Raw genomic sequence first — 13815 nt, 5'->3', positions numbered from 1 at the left:
CGATCGGTTCACACCCTGATACAAGATTCGAATCACTCCAACTTTAGATCACTTGATGATCAAGAGATTCAAAGCTTAGCTTGCGGAAGATGGAATTCACGAGCTGGCTCTAACGCATTCTCTCGTGAATCAAGGGGTGGTACAGGTGATTGACTCGCTCAATCGGTGGGATAATCGACTCACTAGATCAATGGAAGAATGATGGATGTTGAATCACACAAAAAACTTAATCTGCAGGTTTCCAAAGAACTAAGTGACTCACTCACAAAGAACTAAAGAAGAAGATTGACAAAGACTCAAACTTTGACAAGAAGAATTTTCTATTACTTTAAATTGATCAAGGGTAATTACAAATGAACAAGCTAATGAGCTTATATAGGCTCAGCTACATGTGATAAGAATGTAAAACAAGAAACAAATCGCACAAAATTAATTACACTTGCCGTTTGGACTTTATGAACCAAATCGGCAAAATAAGGCAAGTAGAGAGATGCCTTGAGTCTTGAAAGCTTGGGTGCGAATCCATGACTCTTTGGGGTGTCTACTTTCATTGTAGGAAGCTTCAATACGTGCATAAGTGAATAAGGAAGGATTCTTTGCAGCTTGATCTCCTTTTGCTCCATGTATGGTAAGTCGTGACTCATCGGCTTCTTGTGTGGTAAGGTGTACCAAAGATCGTGTGGGACAAGTCTTTGGACTTGGGTCTTCTCTTGGGATGTTCTACATGGGCTGGGGCCTTGTAGTGAATTAAATGACTGTGTGGGCTCCCTTCATGTCTGATCTAAGTGTTAAAAGATTTCAAATCCTCACAGCTCGCAATCTGGTGTAGTTCAACCAGTCAGTCAGCGAGTAGTTCAGCATGTTCATCAGCGAGTATATCAGAATGTACATCAGCTATCATCTTTGAATCATATGGATGGTTAATGATTCCTTGATGACTTGATGTTGCCTCATTAAAAACCTTTCTAGGTAAACACATTGGGAAAAACCCTAGATAAGGGAAAAAGAGTGCAACAGTCATCAACCAATGATAAGGTGATTTGACTTGCTGATTTTTTATCCCTCTTGAACTATCAGACTTCTTAAGGTTGATATCATGGTGAATGATTAACCCTTCGCCTTGTACTTGATCAGAACTCCAGTTAGACAAAGATTCTCCAAAATTCTCCATGTAGACCAGTTTGGCGTGCTCCCGGTCTGATCTAGTTTTGATGTCCGCATCATACCCTCTCCCTTGAAAAAATTTCGACCTCGAAACTGTACAATCTGCTCCAAGAGAAAGCAAGTTAGTTTTCATGCGATTTTGAGAGTTCAATGTCTTACCTTGGTATTGTTGTGGCTTTATGATGCATGGTGCATCAGGTGGCTCTCCTTTGAGCAAGAAATATTAGATCACTCCTTGGTTTTGATCTAGTACAACGGTTGATGGTGTAACGTGGTTAGCTTCTTCTCGGGTTTTTGCTTGAGTTTTGAAATCCGGCGGTTCCTCTTTGATTAAGAAAGAACTTGGGACTCTCATAGTCTCCATTAGGGATGGTGTGATGACCAATGGCGCTGGTTTACTCCGGGTCTGATTTTGATTCAAGCGTTTCTTCATCTTCGGTGAATCGCCTTTATGATCCTCATTCGTACCTGCAATGTTGTTGACAATTTTGGCAAAGAACAAGTGCATTAATAAAGTCATGGGACCAATATAAACATGTAAACATTGATGGGCTGAACCATTTCTTTTTTCATAAAGTGTATCAATAAGTATGTCACAAAGTGTATCAACTAATCGATATGATTTAAAAGAAGAAACTATTCCATTGGTTTATTTAAATGACCTACATTTTTGTCATACTCAATAAAGTTTAACAAGTTCATAATCACATCATTCAAATTATTAGAAATAAATCAAAATAATGGGTTACTTACTTGACATGGTTCTTCGGTGAGTGTATCTATCAAAATCAACAAGGTTGATTGATTTGATGACTGGTCAGGTGGTTCTTCTTGTAGTAGAATTTTTTTGGTGCTAACTTCATCATCTTTAGTAGCTGGTAAACACATCTTAGGCTCTTGATTTGGATGTATGTGCTTTGCTAGTTTCTCCGATTGATCCACATTCAATATCCTTTGGGATGTGGTCTCTCGTTCATCATGATACTCTTTTATGGTACATGTATCTTTCTTGAAACTTAAGAATAAAATCAAGTACATTATACTTGAAATATAATAATTTAAAACAAAGTGTTTGAAGCTACGATTAGTTATTAAATTATTCTAATATCGAACAATATCGTAGGTTTCACTTATTAGGATACCATGTAAGGTTTTTGGCATTAACTCAACCTTAATGAGTGTGATCTTTGAATTAAGATCAGATGATGTTGAACATAGTTGAGCCTTCACACGTGCTTCAACAGTTGCTTGCTCACACATCTTATTTTCGCAAACTTGTGATGACGTTTTTTCTGAAAGTTGCTCCTCAAAGCTTATATCATTCTCAATTTCCCTTGGAGTTGCTACATGGTGGTTTAATTCTTCATCCTTGTCATCCATAATATGACTTAGACCTGCGTCAATAACCTTTGGCAAAGACAAGCGCAGGTTTCACTAGACAATCATTTGAGTTTGATGCATTTGGTTTTAACTCTATTGATGTGATATGTTCTACATGTCGTTTAGGACATGATGCAGCAAAATGACCTCTTTTATGACACCTATAACATGTTAGTTCGTTTGGTTTTAAACAATTAGAAGACTTACCTTGCTCGGGTATGTCTTGCGGCTTAAGTGAATGTATTGGGCATGACACTTCCTTTTCACCTGTACCTTTTTCATTCTTCTTGGATGAAAGCAAGTGTATCACTGGTCAACTTGTTGATAAACATTAAGCTTAGAGGTTGTGGAACTTACCTTGGCGGGTGACATATCCGCGTTTTGATTGGAACTAACACGTTGATGTGCTGTAGTCTCTCGGCTTGGTTCCTTTGAAGGGTAAGTGTTTTGACTAGGCTGGGACATCATTTGTGGCATATCTCTCCCTCATAATCAGCTTTAGTTGTCCCCACGTTTTCAGTGATGGCTCCTTGTACCATAATTTATCTTTTTCCTCTATGTTCCACCAACGTTTTGCTCTTCCCATGAGCTGTCCAAGACAGTAGTTGAGCCTCTCTTCTTTAGGAATGGAATAATACCTAAAGTACTTGTCCATGTTGATTTCCCATTGTAGATAATCTCTTTCATGTCCTGCAAACTTAAAACATTCAAGTCCAAAATACTCATAATTATTGTTTAGAGATAACCTGAATTTTTGTCTTGTTGGTTCGGGTGGAATTGGATAGCAACGGGTCTCTTCTAGCACCATGTTTTAGCTCGCCTCCTCTTAACTTACTGGTCCTTGCGTCTCTCTCAGCTAGGGGATCACGTTTACCACTTGGATGTGGTTCAAAACGAATTGATGATCGTTGACTCACTTCCTGTACTACTCGTGGGTTTGTACAGAAGTAGTTGTCTCTTGATTTTGTTTGACGTGAGGCTGTAGGGACTCGGTGTAATAACAGGTGATGGTCGGTCTTCTCTTCATGCCTTGGAAGACGTCGATAAGGGTAGTTCTTCGTTGTCGCTCTTTTATTTCCCATGTCTTCTTTCCTCTTAAGATAATCTTCTTTTCCGTAAAAAGACATAATTTGGGTCAATGGGGATTTTGTACCATGGCTGGAAAAATCATCATTAAATTTAATCCATGCTTTAGAATAGCATTTATTGGTATTATATGAGTCAGGCGGTTCTGGTTCTGGTGCTTCATGGCCAGGTTCATCTCTTGAATCAGAAGCTGAACTATCATCTCGTTGCCACGAGATCGTTCCAAAATTGTCTTCCTCATCCGTCGTGACTTGGTAAGGCTCTTCTCCTTAAAGTTCTTCATCTGAGTAAAACTCAACAAACTCCATATTTGCTCTGGTCTTTGTGAAGAGTCTTGCACAAGCAAAAGAAAGATGTATCAAAAGTAAATAAAAAGATAAGGAAAATAATAGAAATAGAATATTTTTTTTCTTTTTATAAATAAATCCGAATTATTCAAAGAGAAAAAGGAAAAATTCAGTTTTTATTTTCTTTTCTGGTTTTATAAAAAATAAAATTCGATATCATTTTTTTTCTATAACAAAAAAATGATTTTTATGGCTTTTTCTTTTAATAAATCTGAAATAAATAAGAAATGAAGTAAATCAAACTTTTTTTTGATAAAATACTGAAGCAAATAACATGAATAAAGTAAGAAAAAAATTATTTTTATTTCGTTTTATATATATATAGAGATAATAAGAAAAATAGAAAAACAAATATAGGTTGAAAAGATACAACCTTGAGGATAGGAGCTTTTGAAGCTCTGATACCAGATGATACAAGATTGGAATCACTCCAACTTTAGATCACTTGATGATCAAGAGATTCTAAGCTTAGCTTGCGGAAGATGGAATTCACGAGCTGGCTCTGAAGCATTCTCTCGTGAATCAAGGGGTGGTACAGGGGATAGTTCAGGTGATTGACTCGCTCAATCGGTGGGATAATCGACTCACTAGATCAATGGACAAATGAAGGATGTTGAATCACACAACAAACTTAATCCGCATGTTTCTAAAGAACTAAGTGACTCACTCACAAAGAACTAAAGAAGAAAATTGACAAAGACTCAAACTTTGACAAGAAGAATACTTTCTATTACTTTAAATTGATCAAGGGTAATTACAAATGAACAAGCTAATGAGCTTATATAGGCTCAGATACACGTGCTAAGAATGTAAAACAAGAAACAAATCGCACAAAATTAATTACACTTGCCGTTGGGACTTTATGAACCAAATCGGCAAAATAAGGCAAGTAGAGAGATGCCTTGAGTCTTGAAAGCTTGGGTGCGAATCCATGACTCTTTGGGGTGTCTAGGTTCATTGTAGGAAGCTTCAACACGTGCATAAGTGAATAAGGAAGGAGTCTTTGCAGCTTAATCTCTTTTTGCTCCATGTATGGTAAGTCGTGACTCATCGGCTTCTTGTATGGTAAGGTGTACCATAGATCGTGTGGGACAAGTCTTTGGACTTGGGTCTTCTCTTGGGATGTTCTCCATGGGCTGGGGCCTTGTAGTGAATCAAATGACTGTGTGGCTGATCTAAGTGTTAAAAGATTTCATCTACGAGTATATCAGAATGTACATCAGCTATCGTCTTTGAATCATATGGATGGTGAATGATTCCTTGATGACTTGATGTTGCTTCATTAAAAAACTTTCTAGGTAAACCCATTGCGAAAAACCCTAGATTAGGGAAAAAGAGTGCAACAGTCATATACCAATGATAAGGTGATTTGACTTGCTGATTTTTGATCCCTCTTGAACTATCGGACTTCTTAAGGTTAATATCATGGTGAATGATTAACCATTTGCCTTGTACTTGATCAGAACTCCATTTAGACAAAGATTCTCCAAAATTCTCCATGTAGACCAGTTTGGTGTGCTCCCGGTCTGATCTAGTTTTGATGTACGCATCACAGCCGGACCAATCAATCCCTTACCTCTGAAGCTTATTTGGACCCATCTTCGATCCAAAACAGACCCAACTTGCCTCCTATTGTTTTTATACCCTAGGCTCGACTTTTTAGCAGATATCCTTCATTTTTGTAAGTTAAAAACATTGTTCTTTGGTTTGTAAGCAACATTGGGAGAAGAATCCATCGTTTTTGATAAATTGGAGAAGAATTCTAAACCCTTTTCCTTTATATTTTCTTTCATATCCTTTTGTGTTATTTTCTGCAATATATGTGAGTAGATTATCAATTGGGTTTTAGGGTTCTAAGTAGAAGATTCAATGAATTAGTGGTTTGATAGCTTCAATGAATTCTTATTATATGGTTCTTCAATTTCAAGTTCTTAATGCTAGTATATGATTGATCACCCTGTTTTAGGACTTAGACTTTTATTTGTTTCAGAGATGTTCGGTGAAATGCATGAATGAGTCTTAATTGAGCATTGTATTCTAGTCTGCGGAAGTTGATGTTAAAATGCATTGTGAACAAAATGAACCAGTTTATAATGCCAATTTGACTAGAAAATTACAAATGAGATTTTAGTAATTAAATAGTTAAATTTAGTGGTTAATGTTTTGAGAAAAAATTGATCTAAATTTATGTTCATGTTCATGAATAGTTCTTTACGTCTGATTCCTTGCTGCGTTTATTCACTAGTCATTGTTCTTTGAAATACCCTCATGTCCACTGTTTTTAATTCATAAGTTTAATCTTTTCGCTTTAGCTAAGAATGAGTCTCGCAAGTCTTTAGTGTAACCTTCCTCCTTGTTATCGTTCCTGCATATACTTTATTTCGGTTAAGTTATCGGGTTAAATACTCGAGTAATCAATTGAAAAGATATAGTAGTATCGATACATGTAAATACATATCGCGTTTGTAAACGACCATTATGGGTATGAGATAAGTATTTTGCATCTGCAAAACCAATCAAATCTCTTTTGGGTTAGAATTGAATATACCCATGTCTTTCCTTCCTTTGACGTAACAAAGTCTATGATCAATCTGATTCAGTGCCTTAGAGTTGGGCAAGAGCTAAATCTTGCTAGTAAATTTTCCGCAAAAGATATATTAGGTCTTATATGACTAGCAAAATACATCAATACCCCTATTGTACTTAAGTATGGTACTATTAGACCAATAATTTCTTCATTATCCTTCTTAGGGCCGAATGGTTCTTCATCCACATCAAGTGACCTTACAATCATTAGACTGCTCAACAGATGTGCTTGATTAATATAACAACTTTTAAGCACCTTTTCCATGTAAGTTGTTTGATGCACAAGGATTCTTTTCTCTAGGTGCTTTATATGTAATCTTGGACATAATCTCGTCTTTTTAAGATCTTTCATCTCAATTTATTTCTTCAACTATTCCACTATATGGGAAATCTGTCCAGAATTTCCGATGATAGTCACATCATATACATATACTACGATTATAACAAATCCTTTCTTAAATCTCTTTAAAAATATGCATTGGCTGATATGGGCATTTTTATAAACTTCTTTTAATAAGTATTCAGTCAGGCGGTTATACCACATACACCCTGATTATTTCAGCCCATAAAAGAGATTTATTCAACTTTATGTTTTAATGTTATCGAGAACTAGGTTTTGCTACTAGTGGTAGTTGGAATCCTTCTTGGACTTCCATATAAATTTCATTATTCAAAGGACCATACAAGTATGATGTGACTACATCCATTAGACGTAAATGAAATTCTTCCTTTATTGTCAAACTAATTAGGACTATAAAAGTAGTTGAATCCACCACAAAGGACTATGTCTCGTCATAATCAATATTAAGTCTTTGTGAGAATCCTTGTGCAACTAACCGTGTTTTCTTGTATCTCACAACTTCACCATTTTCATTCTTTTTTTGCACAAACTCATTTATGTCAAACTGATTTAATACCATTAGGTGTACAGACTACCGGTCCAAATACATCTCGCTTAAAGAGTGATTTCAATTCGGCGTCTATTGCTTCTTTCCATTTTGGCCAATCTCTGCGTAGTGTACACTATGCAAAATACCTTGGTAAATGATCCTTAGTTACATCCATAACCTCAAGTGCTAAATTTCATGCAACGTTGAATTTCTTTTGGTTCCTTGATGTCTCTAGATTTTTGTTTTAGCAATGCTTTTAGACTATATTTCTATTGATTTAAGATTTGGTTTCTTAGTTTTAGAGACTTTTAACTATGTTTTGCTTCGTTAGTAGAGTTAATGTATTTTTATTGCATTCATATTCAAAACATGTATTTTAGAAGGAAAAAGAGACCAAATGATGTCAACTCGACTTAGTAAGGATGTGGACCAATCCGATCGAGTGGACCAATCTGGACAAGAAACTCAACCAATTAAGGACTCGAGCAGACAAGAGGATGGACTTGACCACCTACTCAATGAAGCTACTCAATTTATAAAACTACTCGACCACCTTTTATTTTCTGTTCCAGTTTCCATTGGCTTTCCATTGTTAATTAACTCAAGAATTGGCAGTTGATTCTGCTCATAAATATTTGTGTGTAATGAAACTCATCATAGCGAGTCTTTTTTTTTAAAGTGAGGTTAGTTCTTGATGGCTAGTTACAGGTTTTGAACAATTCTTCTTCGAGGTTTTTTTTTTCAAATAAGATTTAAGAAGTAATTATTTTATTGCTCTCCTCCGGTAAGTTGCTATCCATTGTTGATAAGTTTTAGTTGGGAAATTTCTTTATTTTTATATGCAGAATTCATTTTGGAAGACGAAAACTAAGGTTATGATCGCCAGCTCCACTTTGATGGATGTATTCGCTTTTGTACCTCCGAAATCCAAGGATTATGCATGGGACTCTGCACTCATGGTTGTCAAGTATTTTTTACCTTACCAGACTGTGTTGATAAATGAACGTGATCGGTTGAATGTTCAATATCAAGATTCAAAAGTTTATCTATCGTCAAAGCTTAATGTGTCTAGGCGAAGCACAATGGAACTCATCAAACATAAAGGAGGGGTTGATGAGTATGAATTACTTGATGGAATGACGTTTGTGGAGATCTATGAAGGAGTAATGTTTTGGTGGACTTTCACTGCACATGATTGAGAAGAGATCAAGCACCTATTTCTCTGAGATTTGCTCTTTTGATTTGGTTTACCCAAAAAGTCAGAAAAGTTTAATCACTGATACATATCACATATCACCTAGAGAGCTGCTTCGATTAGAACAATGCATAAGCCGCTACTGATATTCTGCATTGACGGCATAGAGGACTGGATGTATGTGATCTTTTCTCACCCTTCCACGTTTCAAACCCTCGCCTTAGATATGCAGGTTAAAAGAAGTATAATTGATGACCTATATACATTTGTGGAACAAGGAGAGGCTTACAAGGAATATAGGGCCTTCTTGGAAAAGAAGTTATCTACTCTATGGTCCACCTGGGACATGAAAGACCATTTTGATTGCAGCCACGGCTAGCCATTTAAGATTCAATGTGTACATCTTGGATCTGACCCAAGTTAGTTGCAATGTTCGGCCTATGATGTTGGTTGCGAACATCCCATCCAACGCTATCATTGTGGTTAAAGACATCGATTGCTCCATCAAGTTAAATAATATTGTTCACAAGCTAATTTATGTAATCATGAAAACTTGATAGAAAAAGTTTGCAAAGTAATTCCTTTATATTTCAGAAGCTCTACTAAACTTTACAGACCTGATTTACGCATACGAAAAAGAAGTGTATTAGTAGTGATAATATGATTCAAACTTTTTACAAAAAATAAAAATAAAATAATTATTATGTGTTAATGAATTTTAGAATGTCACTAAATTTCAAATGCATGGTGGAATAGTACAAAATTTCTGTAATCGTATTTTCTAAGATTTTAAAAGATATTTTTTAAATTTATTGTGAATAAAAGTTCCAAGAAAAATATATTCATATTTTATTATTATTAAATATTCACTTAAGAAAAATAAAAGATCAGTAAACTCAACTTAAAATTATAATATAAGAGGAAGATACTTGAAGGGTCACATTTTATCTTGAAACTTTTGAAACATTATTATCCGAGTAATAGGTAATTTGTGTAGCATATCTCAAAGAGAAATTCTACCCATTCTTAAGTGGGGCTACAACTTTATAACATAATCAAAAAGAAAATCAAGTTTAATATTTCATCAATTGAATCAAGTGATTTTAACCTAAAAATGAAGTATTGAAAGATGGTCTTTCATAAGAAAATAATTATGGTCGCAGTTTTCGCGCCCGCGAACGCGATTTTCTCTAACATTGGAAAACGGAGCTCGGCGCTGTCATCTTTGACGAGCACGCCACTTACGGCCGAACCGGATACGACGATATAAAGGTAGAGCTTTTCACCCTCGTCGGGCTACGATAGAATGGGCGTCGTCGTCAAGTATGTTTTGAGCTCGGCGAAGGCCTGCTCGCACTCTGGTGTCAAGCAGAAGTCTTTGTTTGTAGATCGGAGCAACTGATAGAAAGGCAGGCTCTTATCGGTGGAGCGCAAGATGAATCTGTTCAAGGCGGCTATGCGAACTGTTAGCCGCTGCATTTCACGCTTGTTCCGAGGTGACGGCATGTCGATCAAGGCCTTTATTTGCTTCGGGTCTGCTTCGATTCCTTGTTTCGTGACGATATAGCCTATGAACTCGCCGCTCGTCACTCCAAATGAACACTTGTCCGGGTTCAACTTCATGTTGTACTGGTTCAGGGTATAAAAATATTTCTTGAGATGGGGCACTTGGTCTTCAGCTTTTTCTGATTTGACGAGCATATCGTCAATATACACCTCCATGGTTCGTCCTAATTGCTCCATGGTAAGCACTTTTGTACTTCTCTTTAACTAATATAGAGATACATGTCCTTATTAGGGTATTTTGATTTTTCAAAGGTTACCATCAGACGTCGTCGATTTTGTTTAGATTAATACTGAACCCAAAAGTGAACAACCGAAAGTTACACTATATGAAGAGTTCTTCGTACTCAATGAAAAGATAACAATAGACGACATTCTTTATGTACTAGAAGTATTTTTAAAATTACATGCTATAGAAAAAATGATATATTTAATGATTATACGTTGGCTTATATTCAAGTGCGTACATGTGTTACGATCGCAAAAGTTAGCTCCGTAGAGACATTGCCTAAATGGTACTACATTGCTTGCAAAGCCTGTAATAAAAAAGTTCAACCATACCCACTAGATTCTCAAGTCGGAAAAGAACGATTATACAGTTGTGGTGTTTGAGACAAAGACGTTACAGATGTTGATTGCAAGTACGAGTCACTCATTAGTTTGTTCTTTAAAATTGATTCACCTATGAAAATGCGGCGAAGACCATTGAGTTGTGTTTTTTTTTATTTTTATAACATTAGGTTTAAATTGGTCTTACATGTCTCATATGGAAGTTTGCCACATATTAGGCTACTTTTCTTTGACGGTTTTGCTCAACTTCTCATTGGAAAGAAGGCTGATGAATTGGTTGCAAAGATAGCTGAGGTAAAATTTTGAACATTCATGTTCATGATAAATTTAATAAACGGTATTTAACCAATAGATTCATATGCTTTAGGATGATCCTTCAACTATTCCCATTGCTATTTCTTCGTTTATTGGAAAAACTATGTTGTTTAAGGTTTCGATCACAAATGACAATTTGAAGAGTTCAAAATCGGCATATGTTGTTGAAAAGTTTTGGGAAAAGGAAGATATGGTCGTACAGTTTGTAAAGGTACAATGTTACGAATATTAATATTAGCTATTCTGTGATTAATAGAAATTTATTCTGAAATATATTCATGATTGTTACCATTTATAGGAGAGCTATGCAAATGCCGATGTCAACCCTCAAATTCTAGAAATAACAGATGAAAATGACGAGAGTTCTTCAGCTGAATCGGCTTCATCTCCGTCAAAGAAGAGAACTTCCCGAAAGAGTGGCGACTCCGCGAATAGTCATATTATGATTACAAGGAAATGGATCAAAACTGAGAAACTAGCTTAAGATTGGTTTTATTATTTTGGATTATTTTCAAACATGCGATGCTTCTAATATTGTGGTTTATTATTTTGGATTATCAAAAACATGCTAATCTTTTAATGTTGATTTAATTATTATTTTTTACTCAAACTATATCATAATAAGTGATAATTTGAAATACTATGCTTATATATTATAAGTTATATTGAAATATTATAATAGTATTATAAAGAAATTATGATTCAAGAATGAAATTAATTAAAAAATTTATCCAAGTTTATTTAAATATTTGATTATTTAAAACAGCATATAATTTATGTTTTTACAATATTGTAACAGTAAAAAGTCTATAGAACGTTAAAGTAAAAGGAAACTGTTTGGTGTGACAATAAAAGTAAGATATTGGAAATATCCCAATAGTGAATATTATGTCTAAATTTCTAAAGATATAGGAAACTGGTTGGTGTGACAATACAAGTAAGATATATCCCTAATACAAAAATATATGCAAAACTTTAGATAAGCAAAATTTCTAATTTAAAGGATAATGAAAATGTCAACAATAATATATATTAAACTAAATGGAAATATACAAATTCGCTAATAAATAAAATTAAATTAATTATAAGATTAATACAATTGTTAATTTGATAATCACGAAATCACTAATTTACAAATATTAGAATCTCTTCACCATGAGTTTATATATTAGATACATAACTTAGTTAAACCTATCGCAGTTCTTTGAATTGAATATCAAGTAAAGATGATATTATAGACGTAATTTCATGTTAGCACAATGATTTACTGTATTTTTTTTTTTTTGTAGGTCGTTACGTTTAGGGAAAAACAATGAGACCTTCCAAGCTTCCATATCGGAGAAAGAAAGATGCAACTCATGGTATGGTTAGAAAGAGTTACTCAATTTTTGAAATCTATACAAAAATAAAAATTAAAGAACGCTGACTTTTAGATTTCTAATTTTTATAATTCAGGTCTTAATTCTAGAAATAGTTACCCAGTTTTTAAATCTATAGAAGATGTCTCTATAATGAGACCTACGAAGCTTCCATACCGTAGAAAGAAAGATGCATCTCATGGTTCGACTAGAGAGAGTAACTAAATCTCTTAAATCTTTTTTTAAAAATTAATATTATAGAACGATTATTTCCAAATTTCTAATCTTTATGATTCAGGTCTTAATTTTAGACATAGTTACCAAGTTTTTAATTTAAATCTATAGCAGATGTCTCTATACCTACATCTATACATCACCAATTCGAAGACCTCACACACAAAAACGTATGTCAAATAGACAAGATGAATAGAATGCGTGTTTTGAAATAAAGAAGAACGAAGAAGGGTAACCAAGGTAACATTAACTTTTATTAATTAAACTCTTAATGAGTAAAACAGCTTCTCATCAACATGCTAACCAATTATTGGTCATTGTGTAGAAACTTTGCTACTACCTGGGTTACAAGAAGATTTTGTATGTTTTATTGCTACTGATTCAGAGTCAAATAGAGGAAGCGAAAATGATATGTCTACTGACGAGTCTGATACCGAACATGGTGATGATAGTACAACGTCTAATGTAATTGGCGGATTTACGGCTATTAGAGCTGGGTTACAAGAGAACGGTTTGTTTGGTTTCCACTTTAGTTTTCTTATTCGATTACTATCACTAATAATAATAATAGTAGTATGTAAATCATATATTAAAATAAAGGAAATTTAGCAGTGCTTATGTATTCAATTTTGCGCAGGATATTACGATGATGGCGATCCTTTTTATACATGTGAGAATTGTGGAGCCTATATGTGGTTTGGAGAACGTGTGAATAAAAAAATCAAAAAAAGAAAGCCATTTTTTTCAAAGTGTTGTCATCAAAACTCCCTCTTCTCAAACCTCCACCAAATACGTTGTCATCGTTGGTCTATAATCACGATGATAGGAGCATCAATTTTCGTGATAATATAAGAGCATACAATATGATTTTTTCATTCACATCTTTAGGTAGGCAAGGTTAACCATTATGTTAATGATGGTGCTGGACCCTATCTGTTTCAAATGTGTGGAGAAAATTATCACCGTGGTGATATTTTGCCTAAACCAGGAAAAACACCTATGTTCTTACAACTATATATTCATGATATACAGAATGAGGTTTCTAATAGAATAAATGCATACGGGTAATAATAACATCTTTGTGTTCTCTTATATAATGTTTTAATTTAATTTTTCAAAAAAATAAT

General features: G+C 34.6%; 2 protein-coding genes and 1 pseudogene across 2 annotated transcripts in view; 2 read left to right on the top strand and 1 right to left on the bottom strand.

The window, feature by feature from the left end:
* LOC111828982 overlaps window positions 1-3009 on the bottom strand; it is a 7121-nt pseudogene extending 4112 nt beyond the window's left edge.
* Window positions 3010-10723: 7714 nt separating this feature from the next.
* On the top strand, window positions 10724-11580 carry LOC111828980. Its single transcript, XM_023777578.1, has 4 exons — window positions 10724-10749; window positions 10952-11075; window positions 11149-11307; window positions 11395-11580. Exons 1-4 carry the CDS (start codon window positions 10724-10726, stop codon window positions 11578-11580), a joined length of 495 nt encoding a protein of 164 aa, XP_023633346.1.
* An 828-nt stretch (window positions 11581-12408) lies between these two features.
* Window positions 12409-13815, top strand: part of LOC111828979 — a 1956-nt gene continuing 549 nt past the window's right edge. The window contains exons 1-5 of the mRNA XM_023777577.1: window positions 12409-12457; window positions 12552-12671; window positions 13014-13199; window positions 13326-13396; window positions 13577-13752. Coding sequence (XP_023633345.1) covers window positions 12409-12457; window positions 12552-12671; window positions 13014-13199; window positions 13326-13396; window positions 13577-13752 — 602 coding nt within the window. The remainder of the gene's footprint in view (window positions 12458-12551; window positions 12672-13013; window positions 13200-13325; window positions 13397-13576; window positions 13753-13815) is intronic.

This window comes from Capsella rubella, unplaced genomic scaffold, assembly GCF_000375325.1.
Source record: "Capsella rubella cultivar Monte Gargano unplaced genomic scaffold, Caprub1_0 scaffold_8, whole genome shotgun sequence".
NCBI lineage: Eukaryota > Viridiplantae > Streptophyta > Magnoliopsida > Brassicales > Brassicaceae > Capsella > Capsella rubella.
The sequence above is the reverse complement of the archived record's forward strand: the minus strand, read 5'-3'. Positions and strand labels throughout refer to the sequence as shown.

Coding starts and splice junctions, on each gene's coding strand:
- LOC111828980 (XM_023777578.1), top strand. CDS start 10,724: ATGGTACTACATTGCTTGCAAAGCCT. Junction 11,076..11,148: donor TGGTTGCAAAGATAGCTGAG/GTAAAATTTTGA, acceptor CATATGCTTTAG/GATGATCCTTCAACTATTCC. Junction 11,308..11,394: donor TGGTCGTACAGTTTGTAAAG/GTACAATGTTAC, acceptor TACCATTTATAG/GAGAGCTATGCAAATGCCGA.